At 45.9% G+C, this 20,561-nt stretch overlaps 1 protein-coding gene across 1 annotated transcript in view; it reads left to right on the plus strand.

Annotated features, from left to right (window-relative positions):
* PRKCH (protein kinase C eta) overlaps positions 1 to 19,882 on the plus strand; it is a 119,324-nt gene extending 99,442 nt beyond the window's left edge. The window contains exons 12-14 of the mRNA XM_059819334.1: positions 789 to 977; positions 18,706 to 18,849; positions 19,736 to 19,882. Coding sequence (XP_059675317.1) covers positions 789 to 977; positions 18,706 to 18,849; positions 19,736 to 19,882 — 480 coding nt within the window. The remainder of the gene's footprint in view (positions 1 to 788; positions 978 to 18,705; positions 18,850 to 19,735) is intronic.
* Positions 19,883 to 20,561: the final 679 nt, after the last annotated feature.

Genomic DNA, 20,561 nt, shown 5'->3' on the forward strand with positions numbered 1-20,561 from the left:
CTTGTGCAAGCAAAGCACGAGTAAACCTTCAGGCTGCTGTAGGCACCAAGATAAGCCCATATTTTTCTTTAGGAAACGTGAGGTGAAAAATGGAGGCACAGCTGCAAAAATCTTGAGAGAGGCACATACAGATACTGGCCAAGTTTGATTTGAAAGGAGATTGAATTTTCCCTTGTTTCCCAGTTCCTTTTTCTACCTCCTCCTGTTCCCTGTCATTCCCCAATCTCACTACAAAATTAATAAACACCTCTTTAAGGAACAGCTGCCCTCCAGATGCTGCTAGATGTTCTAACAGGGTTTCAGATCCTTCTTCAATACAATTGAATTTTTGTCTGTGGTTGGTGTTTGTGCCTTTCTCACACACTCACACTCCTTCCCCTCTCTAGCTGAAAGCCTTGCCATTGGAGCCGGGTAAGCATTTCCTTCCGAGGGGCAAGGAAAAGACGATGTCAACCCGCACATGTGGCTGCTCTGCCGCTTCTGAGGCTCAGCCAATTTTGCTGAAATGCCCCTTCTCCTCCTGCTAAGCTCTAGCTTGTTTCCCAGGTGACCCTGTGAGCAGCCAAGCTAGTTCAGCTCTTGTTTAATGCATCTGACGTACCTTTGTGCTGATCTGGGGATTCCCAGCTTGAGATGACCTATATGTTCCTGGACATACAGCCATCCTAGCAGAGACTTCTGTTAGGATGTAGCAAGAACTTCTGCGTTAATGTTTCCAAATCCTTTTTCCTCCCCTGCTCAGTTTAAGAAGCTTCAGGGTTGATATTTCTTTCCCATCCCTTCTTCAGATCCTGCAAGAGATGTTGTATGGCCCTGATGTAGACTGGTGGGCCATGGGCGTGCTGCTGTATGAGATGCTGTGCGGCCACGCGCCCTTTGAGGCAGAGAACGAGGACGACCTCTTCGAGGCCATTCTGAACGACGAAGTCGTCTACCCAACGTGGCTCCAGCAGGATGCAGTGGCAATTCTCAAAGCGGTGAGTTCCCTTGGCTGTTTGTGTGCTCTCTGCCCTGGCTTTCTTCAGCCTAAATCTAGCAAAAGAAAACAGGGCGGGGGTATGGGCATTCAGAAATCGTGGTTACGCTGACCCTGACCCTTTTCTTATCTTGGATTGAAGGATAAACAAAAAAAAAAAAAAATCCTGCCACACTTAGGTGTGTTTGCATAGTTATGTCCTTTATGCGGTTCAGCAGCCAGCTTGGCAGGCAAAGTGTGTGCATGTCTGTGTGTCTGGGCATTCCCCTGCTGACCTAACGATTTACAACATATGGTCATCTTCCAGAACAGAAGCAGAAGCAGCAGGTATACACGCTATTTAATCAGTAGTGACCATGTGATTTCCATGCGACTGGAGCAGTGAAGAAGTGAAGTCTTCATGATAATCCTTGGTTCTGACTGTTGGTAATACCAGCCATCCCCCAGGGATTGCTGTCTACCTGCACACAAAGACAGGTTTTTGATTTTTTTTATGTTTGGGCGAAAAAAAATGGGGCTGTACAGCAAACAGTTTGAGGAGAGCTGTTGCTGGCTACACTTAGTCCGTGTTCTACCATGTATTACTGAATTTTCCCAGGAGCTCTCTTATCCATGTGCCTCGCATCTTTGCCTGTGACATGAGAATGAAGCTTTTTAAGATTTCAGGCTGTGCGTGTATAAACAGCGCCTGGTGCACTAGAACTGCCGGGCTTTACTATAATGAATCAAAAGTGATTAAATGACGAGGCTGTTACCCTAGGAATCAGGAGACCTAATTTGGCTATTCTGCTACTGACTTCTTCCTGCCCCTGATCAAATCACTTAATATCTCTAAACACCCTTTGGAGAGAGAAGGGTGAGAGTATTTCCTTTCCTTGCAAAAGCACTGTGAACAAAGATGTGTTTAAGACTGGATAATACTAAATATTGTGGTAATAGACGATCTAAGAAATAGTTGGATAAGATAGTAATTTATAATAACTTGTGGAGCACTGACTCAAAGAAATGGGGTAGTGAATGATGGGACCATTTAAAGAAAAGAGGAGAGTTTGTTTTCATCAGATATTTAATAGCGAGAATCTGGAAATTTTCTGCTGAAATATTCCTGTTGGATATGAACTGAGCGAGTACTTTCTGTAGCTGAAAATGCATCTAATACATTCCACTGAAATGAACCGAGAATAAAATCCACTTCTTGAGGAGGCAAGGGGTTGTGCTTTGAAATCACAGTTTGTGCTCAGGAGTAACTGTTTGTCATGCTGAAGGCCCTCTTGGGTTTTGGAAATAACCTGCGACGTATTTAAAATAAAAACCATGTGAAGTTCAGACTCATTGCAGCTCCTGGAGCAGCGTTTGTGTTGTTGGATTGGGACTCTTGAATGCCTGAGCCAATTCATCTTCTGCAGTGCCAAGTAATAGCAGAGTGGATTTGTTGCAGGTATCTTGCATAAGTTTGAGATGGAGGTAAAATGTGGTCAGATAGATGCTCATCATAACAGGAATTTCAGGGTATAATAAAATATGATTCGTGTTTTAGCCTTTTGATGAAATGCTTATTTTCCTAATTCTGATAGGAACCTCACAGAAACAGCTAGCACAAGCTGCAGTCACCCCTGGCTGCTCTAGGCCATGTTCAGAGACCAACTTTTAACAGCAGGTCCCTTCTGTGATTAACAGGCAAGCAGCATGATGAGAGGCACTGGAGAAAGAGGGCCAGAATTGAGGAGGGAACTAAGAATTTAAATAGAGATTGACCGAGCATCTCCAAAACTGCACAGTCAACTTAGCAATCGCTGGTTACTTGCCTGAAAAAGGTCTCCTCTCCAGCTGCTCTGCTTTTCTGCTGTATCACGTGTTGCTGGTGAAACCCAAATGAAAGCAAAACTGCCTCTCTGAAATGCACATGTTGCTTGAGAAGCACTACGCTATGTCTGCTTTGGGGAAAAGGCTGAAATTCGGGGCATTAACCAAGAGCCTTGGGATTAACTGGTGGGAAGTTACAATTGGTATTTTTACTGGACCTCCAGTTCTTTAGTGTTTCTGTTCCCTGGGTGGCTGCTACCTGGAGGTGACTTTTGCATTATGTTTTACAGCACTGATGATAGTTTGCTGCAGCCGGAATTTCTGCAACCTCATAGTAGCTGCTTTTGGCTTCAAGAGCTGTTTGCTAGAAGAGCTCCTCATTTCCTCCTCCCTTTCTTATGTGAAGCTTTTAGAGGCATCAGAGCATGTTGGCTTTAATGGGAAGGAAACATCCTGTCATGAGACTGTCTGGGGCTCTAGATTAAAATGGAAAAAAGCCAGACACTTTGATTTCTTTTGAATGATAACAAATGTGATCACTGCTGAGCTATTTTATCTGCAGTGTACTGATAATGTCTGGACAGTTTTTTTAGGTGTCAGCATAACACATTGGTGAACCTGGCTTTTTTGTTCCCTTATGGCTATTTCTTGAAGGAAGACAGTAGATTTTCTAGCTGCTAAATATGTAGATTTTTTTCCTCACAGACTTCTGATGCTAATATTATTTCTCTTAGATACAGCATTATTACCATGTCAGCATCTTCTAATCTTTCTAATTTTAATCTTCTGTGTTTACCTCCAACAAAAAGTGAACTTGAGGTCCGTGATTTACAGCTGTGACAGTGCTTTCTAACCCATGATATTAAGAGCTCTGGAAAACCAGAGCACTCAACTAGTGCAGTGACATAAATGATTATAAGTAATTACATGGCATGGGAAGCCTAGAAAGACCAGGGAAATAAACCTGGGGTCTCTTATATTGCAGGCTAAGGCCTTAATAGCCTTAGTAACTGGATTATTCCCTCACTAAAAGTTCTGGCCTCTAACCTTGAACAGGACTAGTAAGAATTTGCTTAGCCTTGAGTGGTACAAAGCTCTGAAATAAAAACCAAATTCTGCCAGCAAGATGCAATTAGGTGTAGGTACTTAGAGATGCTCTACAAATGGATGTATCTAGGTTTAGAAAGCACTTGATCCCTTTGCCTTCGTGAAGAACTTTATCATAAAAAAGGATAGTAGGTTTTAGTACCCATTTCACGGATGCTGTTATTTTGTTTCTCTTCCATTTACCATAATTGTACTTCATCAATTTCCCCCCATCAGAAACCACCTGAACTCTGAAGGTTGCATCGTGTTCATCTTTGCAGTTTCCTGATAATAACCAAGACATGTACTTAGGGCCTCATTTAGGTCAGTGGGTGTTCTTGGCGTGTTTTTGAGCTCTGATACTAAGGAAAACAAAACCAACCTCAATGCCCTGGGACCTTGTTTAGAATTCAAAGCAGAAGTATTCATGCTATAGACAAAGAAGTTTTTATCTCTTTCCCTTTTTAATGCTTTTTGTCCTTGATATTTTCCCTCAAGAGCTGGGGAAAGAGTAGAGCAGGGCTAAATCAGTGTAAATCAGCAGGATTTTGCTGGAGTCAATACTCCCAGAGGAGGGAAGTAGAAAATCTCACTCATGTATCCTGCCCTGTCTGAGTGTGTCACTGGGGAATTTAGGTGTTGATGGTTCAAGTCAGGCAGAGAGAACTTGAACTGAGGTCTCCCCTGCTTGTGTGAGCAAGTTGAACTGGGCGTGGATTTGCTTGTGGGAGGAAAAAAAAGTGCAGAAAAGGAGAATTGCTGCTGAATGGATTCAGATCACTTCAGCTCATTCTAAACATAAGTCTTGCTTTGATTTTGATTCCCCACAAAAACAATTTTCTCCATAGCCCTACCTGAATACAGTCACAAGGAGCTTATGCCAGAGGAGCTATTGGATCTGTGTCTGTAAAAGAAATTCCTTTCAAATACTCTTTGCCATCAGCTGACAGAGTAGTCACCAGTGTCTGATGATGAAGAGACTGTGAAAGAGAAACCTTGTGAGTAAGCAGCCATATCTTTTACAGTGAGAGTGCAGCTGGAGTTTGATTTGTTACAGCATGTCAATGCTCTGACTTCGTAAATTGTCACTAGCAAAAAGTGCTTGAGCAAAGAGGGTGGCTTTCCAGGCAGCCAGAGGCTTTGGGATTCAGCTGAGTGAACTGCAAAATGAAATACAATCCTCTCGTTTCCCATAAGCAGGGTGGTATTTTGGCAGCATGTTTCACTTGCTTCATGTATGACTTTCTCAAATGCAGTCCTATCACGCTGTCTTGCTCACAGTCAGGCTTAGTTGGAGGGGAGAATGAAGGGATGCAGTGAAAATGGGGTCTCAAAAGTCCATGGTGTAATGGGAAGCAAATTCACAGGGAAAGCGGCAGGGATTTTCCTTTCCAAATCTGGTTTCAGATGAGGAGAGAAGGACTAAGCCTATTGAGTCACTCCATGGAATGATGATCTGAAGTAGCAATGGTCGGCCCAAAGGCTTGGAAATTTGGATGAGCAATTGCAATTTAGATGTTTTCACTCTCAGAGCCAGGTAACAGCAGGGGCTGGAAAGCAGCATCTCCCCAGGGAAGTGTTAGCGTTGCTCTGCCTTCTGCACCCTGGATTTCTGAACTCTGGCACAGCTGAGTCTGCTGAAGCTGAGGGTGTCTCTTGGCATTTGTGTGCCAACGTCCAGTCTTAATGTGAGCTTTGAAACACCTAACTGAAATGCTCCTTCCAAAAGTGAGGCTTGGACAGCTTTGCCTGTAGCTGGATATTTTGGGTACACAAGTGAGACTTAGGCCTGTTCTCCCTCCAACTGGTTAAAAACACGTTTTTTGAAGAAAACATGACCAGAGTTAAGAGACTGGGCAAAAATGGTCATGACCCACGCCAAGTGTTTTTTGTGTGACAAATGAACACCAGACAAGAAAAGAGGAAGATGCAGAGGAAATTGGCTGTGGTTTTAGCAGTCTGCACTCCCACCCAGCACAGGTGGAACAGCACGGGGGAATCCAAATGCTGGTGGATTAGTGTGAAGAGTGAAAGGGATTGAAATGTGAGGGGGTTCAGCTGAGAGCAAACATGACCCGTATCTCAGAAAAAAATGATGTCAGCAAAACAGTGCCAAGGATGCAAAAGAAAAACTTGAAGTTGATCCCTTTTTCTAGAGAACAATAGCCTGGAAGTGACGCTGACTCAAAAGGCAAATACTCTGGTTTAGTGAACTCTCTGCTGCTTTGTGTCACTGAGTTCACTTCCCCCCTCCAGATACCCTGGCACTCTCTGCACCCCACACCACCACTTAAGTCTTAAAACACACACACCCCCACACACCCACCACCACCACCACTTCCGCATCCTCCTTTAGACTTTGCTCTTGCAGACTTGCTTAAAATCCCCTTTGCTGTGCCACGCTAACATCAAGGGGCTGTTGTGTCTGGGACTTACTGCTTCAAACTCAGCCACAGCAATAATGATGCTCTGTGGGTCAGCAGGAGCCAGGTCCTGCTCTGATGACCTGTGTTTTATGGACTCATTTTTGGCTGTTGGAGCACAAGGTGAGGGAGTTGGAATTTCCTTCCCAGCTTCTGCCAGCAGGGAGCTTGCATGGTCCTTGGGAGCAGCCAGAGGGGAATTGGTTAAATGTGCCACAGTTTAAATCCCCTTTGCCCCCAGACAGCCTTGAAGCCTGATCAAGAAGTCAAAAAAGCTCTGCTCTAGAAAGGAAAAGCTTCTTCTCCCATTCCTGTGAGCCCGTGTCACAGACTGAAACCCAGAAACTAGGGTTTTTCACTTAATTCCTTAGGTTTTTTTGGCTTGTTTGTACAGCTAGCACACACAGCAATATTCAATACCGAGGGCTCACTGGCAGTGTGACTTATCCCCCTTTGCTGGGAGGCAGCACACACGGGTTTTTCTGGAGAGCAAGGAAAGGGCTCAGGAATGTTGCAGTGCAGATGGCAACCAGTCACTTCATCTTTAGTGGGAGAGAGGTATGGGAGCTCTTCCACAACAGCTCAGCCAATTTTCATCTTGTTAATTAAAAAAGCCACTCAAAAACTTTTGACAGAAGTTTGTCATTCCTTTGCTGCCCAGAAGAGTGAATATGAGGCCACCTTAGGTCCTTCAGTCACTCGGGTGACCATCAGACACAAGAGACTTCCCCACAAGGTACTATAATGAGTAGTGTATTGCTCCATCAGCAGTTTCTCTTGAGTTGATGGGGGGAAGCCTGTGGTTATTGTTTCAAAATGTGGCCCAATTCTACCTTAAAACAAGAGGTGAAGTTAGAGGGCACTGACGGTGAATTGTAGAAATGCTTTGTGTATCCATATGCGTATGTAGAAATAAGTTAGGTAGCAGTTGGGAAAGTGTCTGTATGTTAGGGTTTTCTTCTTCCCTAAATTTGCAGGTGATACTAGATGAGGAAAAACTAAATTTGAAGGGTACCCTCCTCTGCCCCTCCTTCTGGTGAAAACGAGCAGTGTTTCCCATTGTTTCTCAGCATTTCTAAGTGATGGCTCCTGATAAGAGATAAATTTATTATGTTTGTGTGTGTGAGTGAAATCCAGGCCTCCCTGGGGAGTACAGGGTTCAGGTGGTTATTTCTTGCCATTCCAAAGAAATTCTGAGGAACTTCTAATGTCCCGCATGGTCAGAGCACAGGGCAGTCCAGTCTGGCTGGATGCAGAATAACAGCTCCAGCAGAGCCCTTGGAGACTCGGGCTGTGCTGCGTGTACTTACCATAACGGGCTGAGAAGAAACAAGATTGGAGAGATACAGAAAAGAAATTTCCCTAGGGCGCTCTACCCAGGCTCAGTTGAAGGAGAGAAAGCAAAGTGAACACTGAGCTGCGCTGCAGGAGGACTAAACTACCCATCCTAAGGGGATGCCACTGTGATTGCCCAAACTCTCGGTGAGGACCCCTTTTGCATGTGCTGTGGCTTATTTTCAGAAAGGCTTTCTGGACGGTGAGTGCTCCGTGCTGAACCAGACTGGCCCCACCACTGTAAGCATCTTGAAAATGTCATTAATGAGGAGAGAAGGCAGAGGCCAGGCTTTTCACAACAGAAAGACTTAGAGGCAGATTTTTTAACATAATGAAAGCAAACAGTCTGTGGTGACAGAGGAGTGAAGCAGAAAGGCTGGTTTCAGACTGTTGGCAAGGACATCTAACTTCAGGAGAGATGTGGATGGTCCAAGCTGCCTACTGTCTACAGCTGCTCACCCCGAAAATCAGCACAGAGGGTGAGGTCTTCTGAACTGTTCTTTGGAGAAGTTTATTCTCTTCATATACTGCACTTGCTCGGGGTCCAACAGCCCTGGATACTGGGAGGTCAGAACTAGCTGTCTTCAGCTCAGATACCACCGTGGGTGTCTGCATCCTCCCTGCGTGCTACAGCAAGCAACACATGGCTCAAAATACCTAGGCTGTGCTTTGCTTGGCACTTCTAAGCACAATGCGTATGTGCTTCCTGCTGCCTTTGTGCCTTGCCTTTTCCCTAAGTCCTGGGTGGTCAGTTTGGCCACTGTATGAGCTAGACCAAACCCCAGTGTTTGTGCTCCCCAGTCCTCTCCTGAACACTTACGAGGTGTGAAACAAGGCAGCCAGAAGACGCTGATGGTGCAAGGTTGCCTACGTTTCCTTTATGTCACTCTGGACAAGGCACATGTCTCGCCTTTACACTTGCATCCTACAGATCTGGGCCAGGTTTGTTCTTTCCAACAGACAGAAAAAGGCAGATAATCTGTTTCACATGCAGTGCTGGAATAGCCAGAATGAACTTGTTTCTGAATGAACCAGATGCCGGGAGTACTTTTTAGGAAAACGAACAACACAATGGTGGACCCACTGAAATCAGAGAGGGAACTAGATGAGCTCATTGCTTTACCCTCAGAGCTGAGGAGCCTGCTAACAAAGGCAGGTATTAAAAATGCCTTCAAATATGCCAATAAATTATTCTCCTTGGCATCTCTTCAGAGTTGGCAGGCTCCATAAATCCTCTTGCACAGTTTGATTAAGCTTTGGCTGTCAGAGTCAGGCCAATATTTGAATCTCTCTGTGAAACTCCACGCCAGATCTGTGTAAACATTTTTTTTTTCTTTATTTTGTGCTTTAGAAATGCTTTCATCTTGCATTTCCTGGTTGGCTCCAGAGCCTCTGCAGCAAAAGCAGGACTCCAAAGCCTGTCATTTCCCAACTGGGAAGGAGTTCTGCAGTTCTAAATGATCTCTTGTCTAGACCATTTTTGCCATAAACAGACACTGTGGTGAAGTGGCAAGGCCACAGATTGCCTCTTACTCTTGCCTGAGCTTCCATATCCATTTCTGTAACATGCTGCCTCTTACTCTTTGCCTCCTAATTCTCAAACAGCAAACAGCTTTCCCCAGTGATTTTAATCTCTTCTGTCGATTGATCACACCCCTTTCTGAAGTGCTCCTTTTCCCCACAGTAATAGTCTCATGCTTCTGAATAATTCACTGTGAAAGAAAACTAAAGCCATGTCTATATAGCTTGCCAAGGCCAAATTCATCTTGAAGTAGTCATTAGGTCTTTTACTTTTCCCTTTCCAATAAGCTGAAATTAGCTTCTTGTTTAAGTCCGCAGCGTGCAGGCTCAGATTTGCTTCATTACAAAACCTCCTAACCCAGCCTATTGTAATGTCAGGTGTGACTCATCCTCCTCTTTCCTGCCAGACATGGGGGGAAAAAAGGGAAGGAGCATTAATTGCTTTGTCTTCTCCCTCTTCTTTTTCTGCTTGCTCCTAGGTGGTCGGGAGGAAGCAATTCCCATGGCCAAGCCTAAAACTCGTGGCCTGGGCTCACTTCTCAGCTCTGCCACAGTTAAACAGTGTGATTATAGACCCTCAAAGGTGTTTTGGTGAAGTCCATTAAAATCTAATCTTGGGGGATGGCCCAAGGATTTCCTTGAGTACCTGGGTCCGACCTGGAGATGGGAATGATCGCTGAATGATGGGACCAGCTCTTGCCATGCAGCCCCCAGTGGAAGGGACCAGTCCATCTAACTGGGAGGTCTCAGCACCACTACGGGGGTAACAAATCTCCGACTGTCCGAGCTGTTCAGGGATGTAGGTCTTACTCGTCCTTCCCGCTTTGACCTTTCTGACCTGCTGTGTCTTTTCAGGAACTTTAAAATTAAAAGAATTGAAATATAACCAAGACCACAAAAAAGCTCCTTTGAAGTATTTTCCTGTGATATTTTTTTTTTTTCTTAATTGGCCTTTACAGTTTGTCTGGGGCACTTTAGTCCCCTTTGTACTTGACCCTATGTAAATAGGCCACCCAGGGTTGTGTAATAGATTCCCTGTTCCTCTTGACAAGAGTATCAGAAAAGGATTAATTGTTTTCCCATGCAACCCTAGGGAGATTTTACTGCTTAAAATGAGAGTGGGATCATGCCCCCAGTCTGTTAATAAGTGCGATGCTCATTCTCCCTCCATGTTTGTGTTACTCTGATTGATGTATTGATTTAGTAATAGACCTGCATATCCCCATGTTGTACCTATAGTCCAATTGGGGTAATTTAAAAACAGCAGCCAGAGTTTGATACTGTCTGAGCAGCCCGTGCAGCTGGTGACCCACGTGGGAGCTGGGGTTGACTCATCAGGTCTGAAAACGCAGATTTCTGGAGTGACATCTTGACCAAAACCTATGTTAAATAGTCCATAATCTAATGACTAAAGTTAATTTCTCTTTATTATTATTTATTACAGGAGAGCCAAAGGCAGAAGTGTCGACAATCACTAGCTATCATCAGGGGCCAATATGCATTTGATACTTGCGGCCTTTTCATTCTGCATTAGCGTTGATGAGTTATTTGTTGGTGAGTGGGGAGAGGCAGGGAAACAGATAGATTTCAGCACAGCAAGGAAGTTTGTAGCTGTTCAGACAACATTTAATTCCCATGTTTTGGGCCAAGTTCTCTCCTGGTGATAGTCAGCAAAGTTACATCAGTTGACACCATCAGGAGATTTCGAGCCAGATGTGTCTACCCCACATGTGAGTTGCTCTATCTACCTTGGTTTATTTTGCTTGTCTCGGGCTTAGCACTGTTTGCAATACAGTTAATCCTTCTTATTCCCTCGAGCTTTGATGGGCAGCATTGAGCAGCCATTTCGGCACTAGGGGAAAGCGAGATCAAATTTATCTGCTTAATATCCATTGCACTGACATTTTGTCCTTCTTGCCCGCGGCTGGTACATTAAACATGTGACTGCTGTCATGCTTAGCGTTACAGTCTTCTGGCTTTTAGGAGCAGGGCTGAAGAACGGTTTTTACCCCCCCTTCCTATTCCTTTTTTATCTGGAAAAGGAAATAACTGAGATCTCACACTCTCTCTCTTCCTGCCCTCCCCCTCTGCCCGCCCCACCTCCTTAAAATGCTTTCAGGGCAGTCTTGTACTTCTGAGCCCTGGCACTGCACGCACTGGACCTTCTCTGCGCTGAAGGATTTCACCTGCTCACAGTTTTCTCTAGCCAGGACCCCAGCGTGGGGGTAGAAGCACCCTGTGTATGCGTGGGTCGCGTTCTGGCTCAGCACCACGATGAATTGCACTGGTATGAATCAGGGCTTTTAGTGATCGATCCTGCTGTGTGCAGGGTAGGAAGCTGAAACGCCACGTGGCCTCTAATGGCTGCAGTCAAAGCAAATCCCCAGTGTAAAACAGAGGTGGCACTTGAGAGAGCCGTGATGACTCCAAGTCCTATTCTCAGCAGCACAATCCTCACTGAAGGTCAGTAGGACTCGGGCTCCCAAGTGCCTGGCTCACACCCACAGCCGAATCCCTGCAGTTTAAGTTACCAGGCGCCAGCTGAGCTGTCGTAAGTATGAGGACTTCCATGGGAGAGCTCTCTGACACCACCCTGCTCCCAGGGCCCTGGAGCTTCAGCTGACACCATTTGCTGAAATTGGGCTGTGCTGGCTCCCTCTCTCCCCGTAACCCACTTGTGTGTCTGAGCCCTGGCTTGCTCTTGTATGGGGAACTGAGGCACACTCGTGAGCATCGCCCTGGCAGGACTGTGATGGAGGGTGATGGGAGCCTTGCCCAAGAGAGGAAAAGACAAGACTGGCTCAAAAAGAGGCAGCTTTTTAATAAAAAAAAAAAAAGAAAGTAAGTAAGGAAAACAAAAGGTGTCTCTGCTAGGCTAATGCCTTCTGGCTTCCAATCATTAAAAATAATACAGACATTAACAGACGGAGCCATAGAGCCATCTTTCTTCTCCTTTGTTTAGGGGTGGATGAAGGCTAACGAAACCCCAGACTGCGGGTTTGTTTGCCTTACATAATAGGCGGCCAAACTGTTTTCGGCAACTGCAGCATTCAGTGGAGAGATTCATGGAGGGAAGCCTTAATTAGAGTAATTGCTCTATTTGTATAACAATTCCCTTTTGTCTGAGATCAAATAGATCTTTGAGAAATCTTATTTCCTTTCGAGTTAATTTCTGCCCTGTTAGTTTAGCTCATGAATCTTAATGAAGAATCTTAATGTTAGGTATCTCCCTGCTCTCCCTCATTACTAGCGGGGAGATTGCGGGGCGTTAATCTCCTGTGCTGCTGCTACTTTTCACTTTGGTAGGAACATGGGAGAAACACCAACAGGCAGGAAAGGTTAATACTGTGAACAAGGAAATCTTGCTTTCCTTTAACGTTTTGGACTTGACTATTGCATTGGCACAATCCTGAATAGGGTTCCTCTGAGGCATCTGGTGTGTTGGAGAGGAGGTGAGACTGAGGGTCTGCCATCACAGCCGTGACAGGTTGCCCTTGGGCTCCTGGCAAGATAAAGTGATTAATTTCTCTGGGTCTCTGTTCCCGGCCTGTAAGATGGGGGATAGCCTCCGTCTCTGCCGTGTGCTTGCATTTGAAAGATGAGCTGCTCGGCGGCACCGGCTTTCTCTTGCAAGGTAAATGCACCCTGCCCAGGGCAACAGAGTCCTGATGGGAGCTGGTGTGTCTAAGACTTTCTTTAATACAAGAAATAACGATTTCTTCCTTGCCCAGATGGCTGACAATGTGAAGGAAATGGCTGAGCAGAAAGTTGTATTCCTTTTCCTGAAGTGCGTTACTTCTGTGAAGGGGTTCGTGCTTGTTCGTGTTTTCCTAGAACATGATGCAATTTCACGTAATCTAGTCAATGTGATATTACTTATGAAATTAATTATCCTCATGTAAATAGCGCATACACGAGTTACGTAAAAACCTATCAGGGATTCCAGTATTGAGAAAGGAAACTTGTAAATTCAAGGAAGTTAATGCTTGGAAACATCTGTTTTGTGCAAACATCCCTTCGCTGACTTCCAGGCCGTTAGACTGATTTGCAAACTCAGCCTCTTGAGACAGAAGTTGCCACACTGCATGTGAGCAGCACCAGAGAAGTCCAGTACAGCCTTGCCCAGCAGACTGGGTGACCTGGCGCCCTTCCCAGCTTCTGAGCCACGTAGTGGGTGAAGGGGAGGACCGGCATGGGCCCCCTGCTCTCCCTCACCTGCTCGTGGGCTGAGCTCCTAGGGCTGACGCAGATTTTTCCTCATGGTTGGCACTGCTATGTCTGCATTTTTTCCTTGTAACTTCATGCACCCACCGTGGACTAATCTCCAGTTTTTAATTTCTTGTCATGGCTTGCTGCATTTTCTTTCAGTAAATGTTTTCAAATGATCTTGTGAAGTCATGTTTTTGGCTCATTCCAGCTGCTGGTTTTGGCTGCGATGCTGCTGAGAGGGTTAGCTGAGGTCAGTGAGAGCCTCGCTCGGGTTTGCTGCTCGACAAACTGGTGTAGCCCAAAGGGACCCAGTCTGAGGATGCTCACAGGGGTCTCTTTACGCTGGGAATGGGATAATTCCCCATGGTAGGATGTGATCACAGAGGGAGGGCTTGACAGCCTGGTTCAGGTTTAAGGTTGATAGTCTTGCTATTGGTTTTGCTGGGAGGCATCTTGGATTTGGGTGATTACATGTTTCTTTTTGCTCAGGAACATCTCTGGTTTGCCTTGTTGTGGTTACTGTTGAATTTTTTTCCCAGTGTTTCTTCACTGAGCTCTGTGTGCCAGAGGCTGAGATTCATGCTGGATTCTGGAGTATCATGCAAAATTAGAGATACTCAATAAACATTGGAAGATGATGTTTTGCCACAAAAAACTTTCTGATGAGCATTTCTCATCACCTGTAAAAACATTGGCCGGTTGTACTTGGAAGGACATTTAGGGCTATCCAACCTGTCCAACTCTGGTCTTCCCATGGATGCCAGGAACAGCCAGCACTTTGTAAGACATTTTCCAGTTGTTTCTGAACACAGCCGAAGGGATCAGGTGAAAGATTAGCCGCACTTCTGAAAACCTTTCCTTTGCCCAGCCTGCATGTGTGTGGAGGGCAGCGTCTGCCTGCTCCGGGTACACAGCTTTACCCCTCCTGCTGCAGAAGTGCCTCTTACATGGTCAGAGACATGGGTATGGGCTCCAGCTACTTATTTCAGAGATGAAGGCTGGGCCTTGTAATTAAGTTCCTCAGAAATCCCAAGTTCTTTCATTGCTTTGGTAGAAGTGCCATCAGATGGCAGAGGCAGCATGAGACTGGCCGTCAGGCACTCCCCTATTGCAGCAGAGAAATGTCAGTGCTGCCTAAGGCGGAGAGAGGGAAAGAGAAGGGTTCATGGGCTTTTGAGCCTTTGAGAGGTCATTAGAGTCTTTTGTTTTTTCCTGACGTACTGGACAACACAAACTAAAACATCTACTTCTTTGTCACTGCATTAATTTCTGGTGAATTCAAATAGTGTTTGAGAGCGTTAGTTATTCATTTTAGTGGAAACTGCCTTCAAAAATTTCATCCTTTAATTTTATGTATCTCTTACAGTAAGGCAGGTAACTCTGTTCCAGTGTAAAGCACCAGTACTGTCTCTGTTAGGAGTCACGGTTTGCACACCTTCTTTTCAGCCCAATTGTCACATAAAGACTGGAGCCGCTTCCCAGAGAAAACACCCCACCTTCACCAGGCTGTGACGGACTAGCCGTTTCCAAAATTCACCAGGACATTTTATGTAAGGGAAGAGCAGCAATGGCCAATCTCTCATTTTCTGTCACAGCCCCCGGGTGTGGAGGCATGTGTACATCCACAGGCTGAGTAACCTGCTGGGATGCTGGGGCTGCCCAGAATACAGGAACATATTTCATGTACTGCATGATGATGTTTAAAGAAAACATTTTCAGTGCAGGTTCCCATGCACGGATGCAACTGAGAGGTCTCAGTGCAGCGTACAATACGTTTATCAGGGATGTAAGTTAACGATAGGAGACTGACCGTCCTTTGAAATGATATCCCACCCTTTTGTTGGAGCAGATCAGTATGAGTTTAACTGCCATGAAAGTCTTATGAGCACAAGTTGTATGAGGAGCGGTGAGGGAACTGGGGTTGTTCAGTCTGGAGAAGAGGAGGCTGAGGGGAGACCTTATCGCTCTCTACAATTACCTGAAAGGGGGTTGTAGCGAGGTGGGTGTTGGTCTCTTCTCCCAAGTGACTAGAGACAGGACAAGAGGAAATGGCCTCAAGTTGCTCCAGGGGAGGTTTAGGCTGGATATTAGGAAAAAATTCTTTATGGAGAGAGTGGTGAAGCATTGGAACAGGCTGCCCAGGGAGGTGGTGGAGTCACCTTTGCTGGAGGTGTTCAAGGAACGTGTGGACGTGGCATTGTGTGGTTTAGTGGGCATGGTGGTGTTGGGTTGATGGTTGGACTTGATGATCTTACAGGTCATTTCCAACCTTAATGATTCTGTGATTCTGTGAAAGGGAGGCCTCTTCACCCTGCATTGGTACTCTTTGTAGAGTACATGACTTATTTTCACTTTCAAGGTCCTGCTAGCCTGCATTAGGGGGTTGCAGTATCTGGGAAACAAGCTTAGAGAAACCTGTCCAGAGTGGTTTATGGTGCTGGTGGATCATTCTAGCCCTTGGTACCCTTGTGCTTCAAAGCCCTGTTTTTACAGAGCAAGAGAGGCAGCAGCACTGAGTTCATGCCTGCCAGCTGGGGAAGGTGCTGTTTGATCCGGTGTCTTGTAGGTCAGCTCACTCCTGTCAGAGGCAAGGATTAATTTGGAGGGGTTTTGCAGCAGCCTGGCATCACTCTCAGCAGCCAGACTGGGGGACGTGTTCCAGCAGTGGGTGAATTTGAAGCCTTTGCTCTCCTCCTGCCTCCTTTGAGCACCTAACACGGGGTAGATGGTACCTAGAGTTACCCAACTGAGGTTTCTCAATCTGCGGGTCCAATGCACAAATCAGAGCTGGCCGATCAAATTTGAACAGTCATTTTGTTTTGAATGTTACGTTTTGCTCTTTCAGAGCTCAACAGCCACCTCAAGGAATGGCCCTTGGCTAATCCTCATTGTCCTAACAAAAAGAGTGTTTTAAACAGCCAGGAATGCATTTACATTGGCTCTCAGTTTGTTGCATCGGATGCCTTCACAATTCTGTGCAATTCTGGCATCATGTGGAATAAAGCAAACAAACAGGAATGTAAGCACACTTTTATATCCCAGGGCTCTGAACTGGTCTGGGAATGGGCGGTCCAGTTCAGGTTTTGGTCTTATATGGTTGAGCATGAATGGGAACCCAAGCAGAGCATGTTACCAGCCCTTTTCAGAGATTATATGCTTTCATGATTTATTTTTTTTCCCTCCAGATTTAGCAGAAGCTTCCTGGTGTAATGGAGGCGGTGGTAGGTCAAGAGTCAGGAGACATGGCACTTATTCCCAGCTCCCCTTCTCTCCTCTTTGTCTTGTCTTTTTGGACTGGTTTGGTCTATGCCACTTCCAGTACCCGTGAGCTCTGATCTTGTTTGAGCTTTCTAGGTGTTCCAGCAATGCAAATAAGAGCTAGTGAGGTGCAGATACCCATCTGTGGGGACGAAGAAGCTGGGCAGGGATTTTCTAGAGAAAGATGGGGCTGCCAGGAGACTTTTGGCCTGTTTTGCAAACCAAAGAAGTTTAGTTTAAGACTTGCAAAGGCTTGTCTGAACCAGGTCTCTGAGAGCTTTTGGCTTGACCCACTTCTGGTTTGGAAACAAAGGTGTTGTCTGGGGATCAGTGTCCCACTGAAATTTTGGGGCAGAGTCTCTTGGGAAACAAAGAGTGTTTGGGTTCTGCTGGTAGAAAGGGAGTAAAACGGGTTGAAAGGGTTGGGGAGACGGAGAAGTTGTGCTTGCCCTTGGGCCTGACCATGGACGTGCTGCATAACCAAAGGCTAAAGAATCCGGAGAGAGCATGGCAAGACCCCAGCTGCAGAGAGCCACGTCAGCTTTGCTCCTGTCTGGTGACTGCTCTTACAGATCTGGGTGCACTCAGCAGCACATTTTACTGATGTTTTGGGGTGGGATGGTGGAAAACAGTTCTGCCATAGGCAATCCCATGGCGGCACACGTCCTCCAAGGGCTCAGGAGGTCAGGCTGGAGCTGGAGTCTTTCTGCTAGTGTCAGCAGAGCCTGGGGTCCTGCAAGGTCTCAGCTGCAGATGCCCCATCTACTTTGGCTCTGAAGCCCCCTCAGGATGGAGTATTGGGGAGGCTTCTAAAATAAATCTGGTAGTCATCTTTCTCCTCCCCGTCTTCTCTCTAGGTAGGGAATGACTAGACCTTTTATCCGCTCGTCCTAGGAGAATTTGTACCTTCTGAAAAGCTCCTACAGTCCGAATGAAGTTGGTTTCTCACTGCACCTCCCCTTCTTTTCATTTCCCCATTGCTGAGATGCAGCAGACTTGGTCATTCGTGAAACAGTGACCGATTGTCTGGTTTGGCTGGTTCAGCTATTTGCTAAACATAATGCTCTTTCATCTTCGAGGAAATCGTCTGGACACCTTCACCAGAGTGGAGCTTGCTTTATGCTGCTGTTTCAATAGGCAAATAAAAGCAGCTATTTTCCTAGTTTAAACATAACCTGATTTGTCTAATGAATTAGAAATACTTGAGGGGAGGGGAAAGATTGTTTTTTACTGAATTTTTAAGAACTATAATCCTAAATTAACAAGCCAACTAGCTCTTTTCCTGCCTGGGGAAAGGATTCCCCTCCTCCCCCAATATTTCCCTTCCCTTTAAGAAACATCCGCAGCACTCACACTTCATCATTCTTGTCGGGACCTAAAGGGCACCCACCACGGCCCTCCTGCGCCGTGTGCATGACGTACAGCTTTTCTTATTGCTCCCTGGCAAATCAGGGCACTTTGGCTGAGGTTTGAGATCTATTTTCACTGGTAGCAGAGTAAAAATGTTACAAAAAGAAAGAGTTTGACCATCGAGAGAGGAGACAGTCACCTGTCTGCTCTCATCTGCTCGGGGTTTGGGGGGGTCTAAAAGCCAGAGTCTTGCTCATTTTTCTCTGGTTACTGAGATGACAGGAAGGAAAGCGTAGGCTTCTGGCTGCGCTTCAGCAGGCTGAGGTTTAGGAAAAAGACACATCTCAGGACTGACTCCAGTCCAAAGCCTGGCTGGCTGGTGAGCAGCGTTTGAGAGCGAGCTTGTATTCCTGGGAATATTAATACAGCAATAAATAACCACAGAAACCACTGTGCAACATTTATAATGTTGCAAACGATGCAATTCAACTTTCTTTTCTTATTGTGGTAACCAAGGATTTGACGAAAAGAAAAGGGACCAAGGAGAAATACACCCCGACTTCTTCCTCCAGGGAGTGAGTCAAGCTCCTTGCATGCAGTTCCAGTACAATGAAATTGAGAAGTCTGGCCAGCAACTGGGTTCAACAGGAAAGCTGAGGACAAGCTTTTGTGCGACTGCTAATAGGTTCCTCTCCCGTGGCCCTGTCGGAAGGGAGGAAACAAACAGCCCTTTTTGTTTTGCAGTTCATGACGAAGAACCCCAACATGCGGCTGGGCAGCCCGGGGCTGGGCGGCGAGAGCGCGATTCTGCGGCACCCCTACTTCAAAGATCTGGACTGGGACCTGCTGAACCAGCGTCAGATGGAGCCACCGTTCAGGCCCCGAATTGTACGTGGGAAGGGTAGGGGGGGGAAGGATCACGGTTTTTTTCCTCTCTTCTGGGTTCTTTAAGCAGGTTTATTCCTGTGAGACAAGAAAGGAGGTGGAGGAAGGGCAACCTTGACATAAAATGCCCTGAGCCAGGAGCTGAGGTCTCTGGTCTTGGCGTGGCTGCTGGTTCACCACCTGATGTTGTACAGGTCACTTTTCCACTCCATGTTGGATTTTCAAAAGCAGCTCAGCCAAAAGATGCAGGTTTGTAAAAGTAACTGCAGCAGATCAGGCACCTAACTGCCCTTTGCCTTGCCCCAGATATAAAACAGTTTAAGTAATCCTCATCCTGCCTAGTCCACCTGTCTCTTCACAGCAAGGAATCCAGCACCAGGAGGCAAGCTGTTTGTCTTCTCACGACCCAGTAATTCCTCATTGTACAAGTTTAACGGCTCGCACACAAGAGGAGTGTATGCCCCCACAAAACCCAGCTGAGACACTGCAGATAAGGACAGACTGTGTGGAGTCAGCTAATTGGAAACACGGCTGATAACTACTTTGAATGGCTGGGTCTGTGCTGACACTTGAGGAAAGGAACTGATTTATGTGCCCTGCTCTGCCATGTCTGGGCAGGCAACCCATCAGAGGTAGTGTCAGTTAAATCAGAGAGGGGTTTCCCTGTCAGAAGCCTGCAGAAGCCCTAAAACGGTTTACACTGTAAGAGGGTCTGTGGGGGCACTTAGCTGCTCCCAGTCCAACCCGAGAAAAAGCTTTCAACAAGCTCAGCCTGGGTTATGGAGGTTATGGTTCATTGCACTCAGGACCGGAATAAAGATGCAGAACAAGTGTAAGCAGATGTTACGTATTTTTGACATCTCTTTCCTTTGCCTTTTCTGTTTGACAGAAATCCAAAGATGATGTGAGTAACTTTGATCCAGATTTTATAAAAGAAGAGCCCATTCTGACTCCCATTGAAGAAGGAATTCTTCCGATGATAAACCAAGATGAATTTAGAAACTTTTCATTCACAAGCCCAGAACTGCAGCAATAGCTACGGCTCTGGGGATGGGCTGCTGAGAGGACTGGGAGGAAATGAAATGGAAGCCAAGTTTACCAGCAATTTCATTCTCAAGGAGTAGCAGTGCACTGACTTTATGCGATAGAGCAGCACCACTGTCAGTGTTACCTTAATGTGAAATTGAAACCTTCCTGTGTTTATGCAGCTCTTGGATCAAGTATTGACAGGGGTGGAACAAACATGATATTGTTAATAGCTGATGCTGACAGAGAATTGAATGCTGAGCTCGTTGGCTCAGCCTGAATGTCACCACTTGCAGTGGATTCGAGGAGTCAGCGTGAGCTTGAAACAAGTGTCTTGCAGCTCTGAGCCAAACAGACTTGTTACAATTCTGATTGTTTGCAAGACTACTTTGAGGAGTCCCAGCACTGTCCAGCATTTTGGAGCCGTGGTCCAGCATCCCATGGCCTGACTGAACCAGATGTTCCTACTGACTTTACCTGTTTCTGCAGTATTTATTTCTTTCCGAAGGACAAATGGCTCTCTTTGCCACTGTTTGGGTTTCCATGTGAAATATTCCATTGTGCTGACTGGCAGAAGGAAAAAACCAAATGCCCTGTGCCCCACACAGATTCTTCCAAATCAAAGGGAAGTCATGTGCTCGTAGTGTTTTACTGTTTGTGCGATATGAAAAGTTTTAGTGTTTGCATTC

Source organism: Gavia stellata, chromosome 7 (assembly GCF_030936135.1).
Source record: "Gavia stellata isolate bGavSte3 chromosome 7, bGavSte3.hap2, whole genome shotgun sequence".
Classification (NCBI taxonomy): domain Eukaryota; kingdom Metazoa; phylum Chordata; class Aves; order Gaviiformes; family Gaviidae; genus Gavia; species Gavia stellata.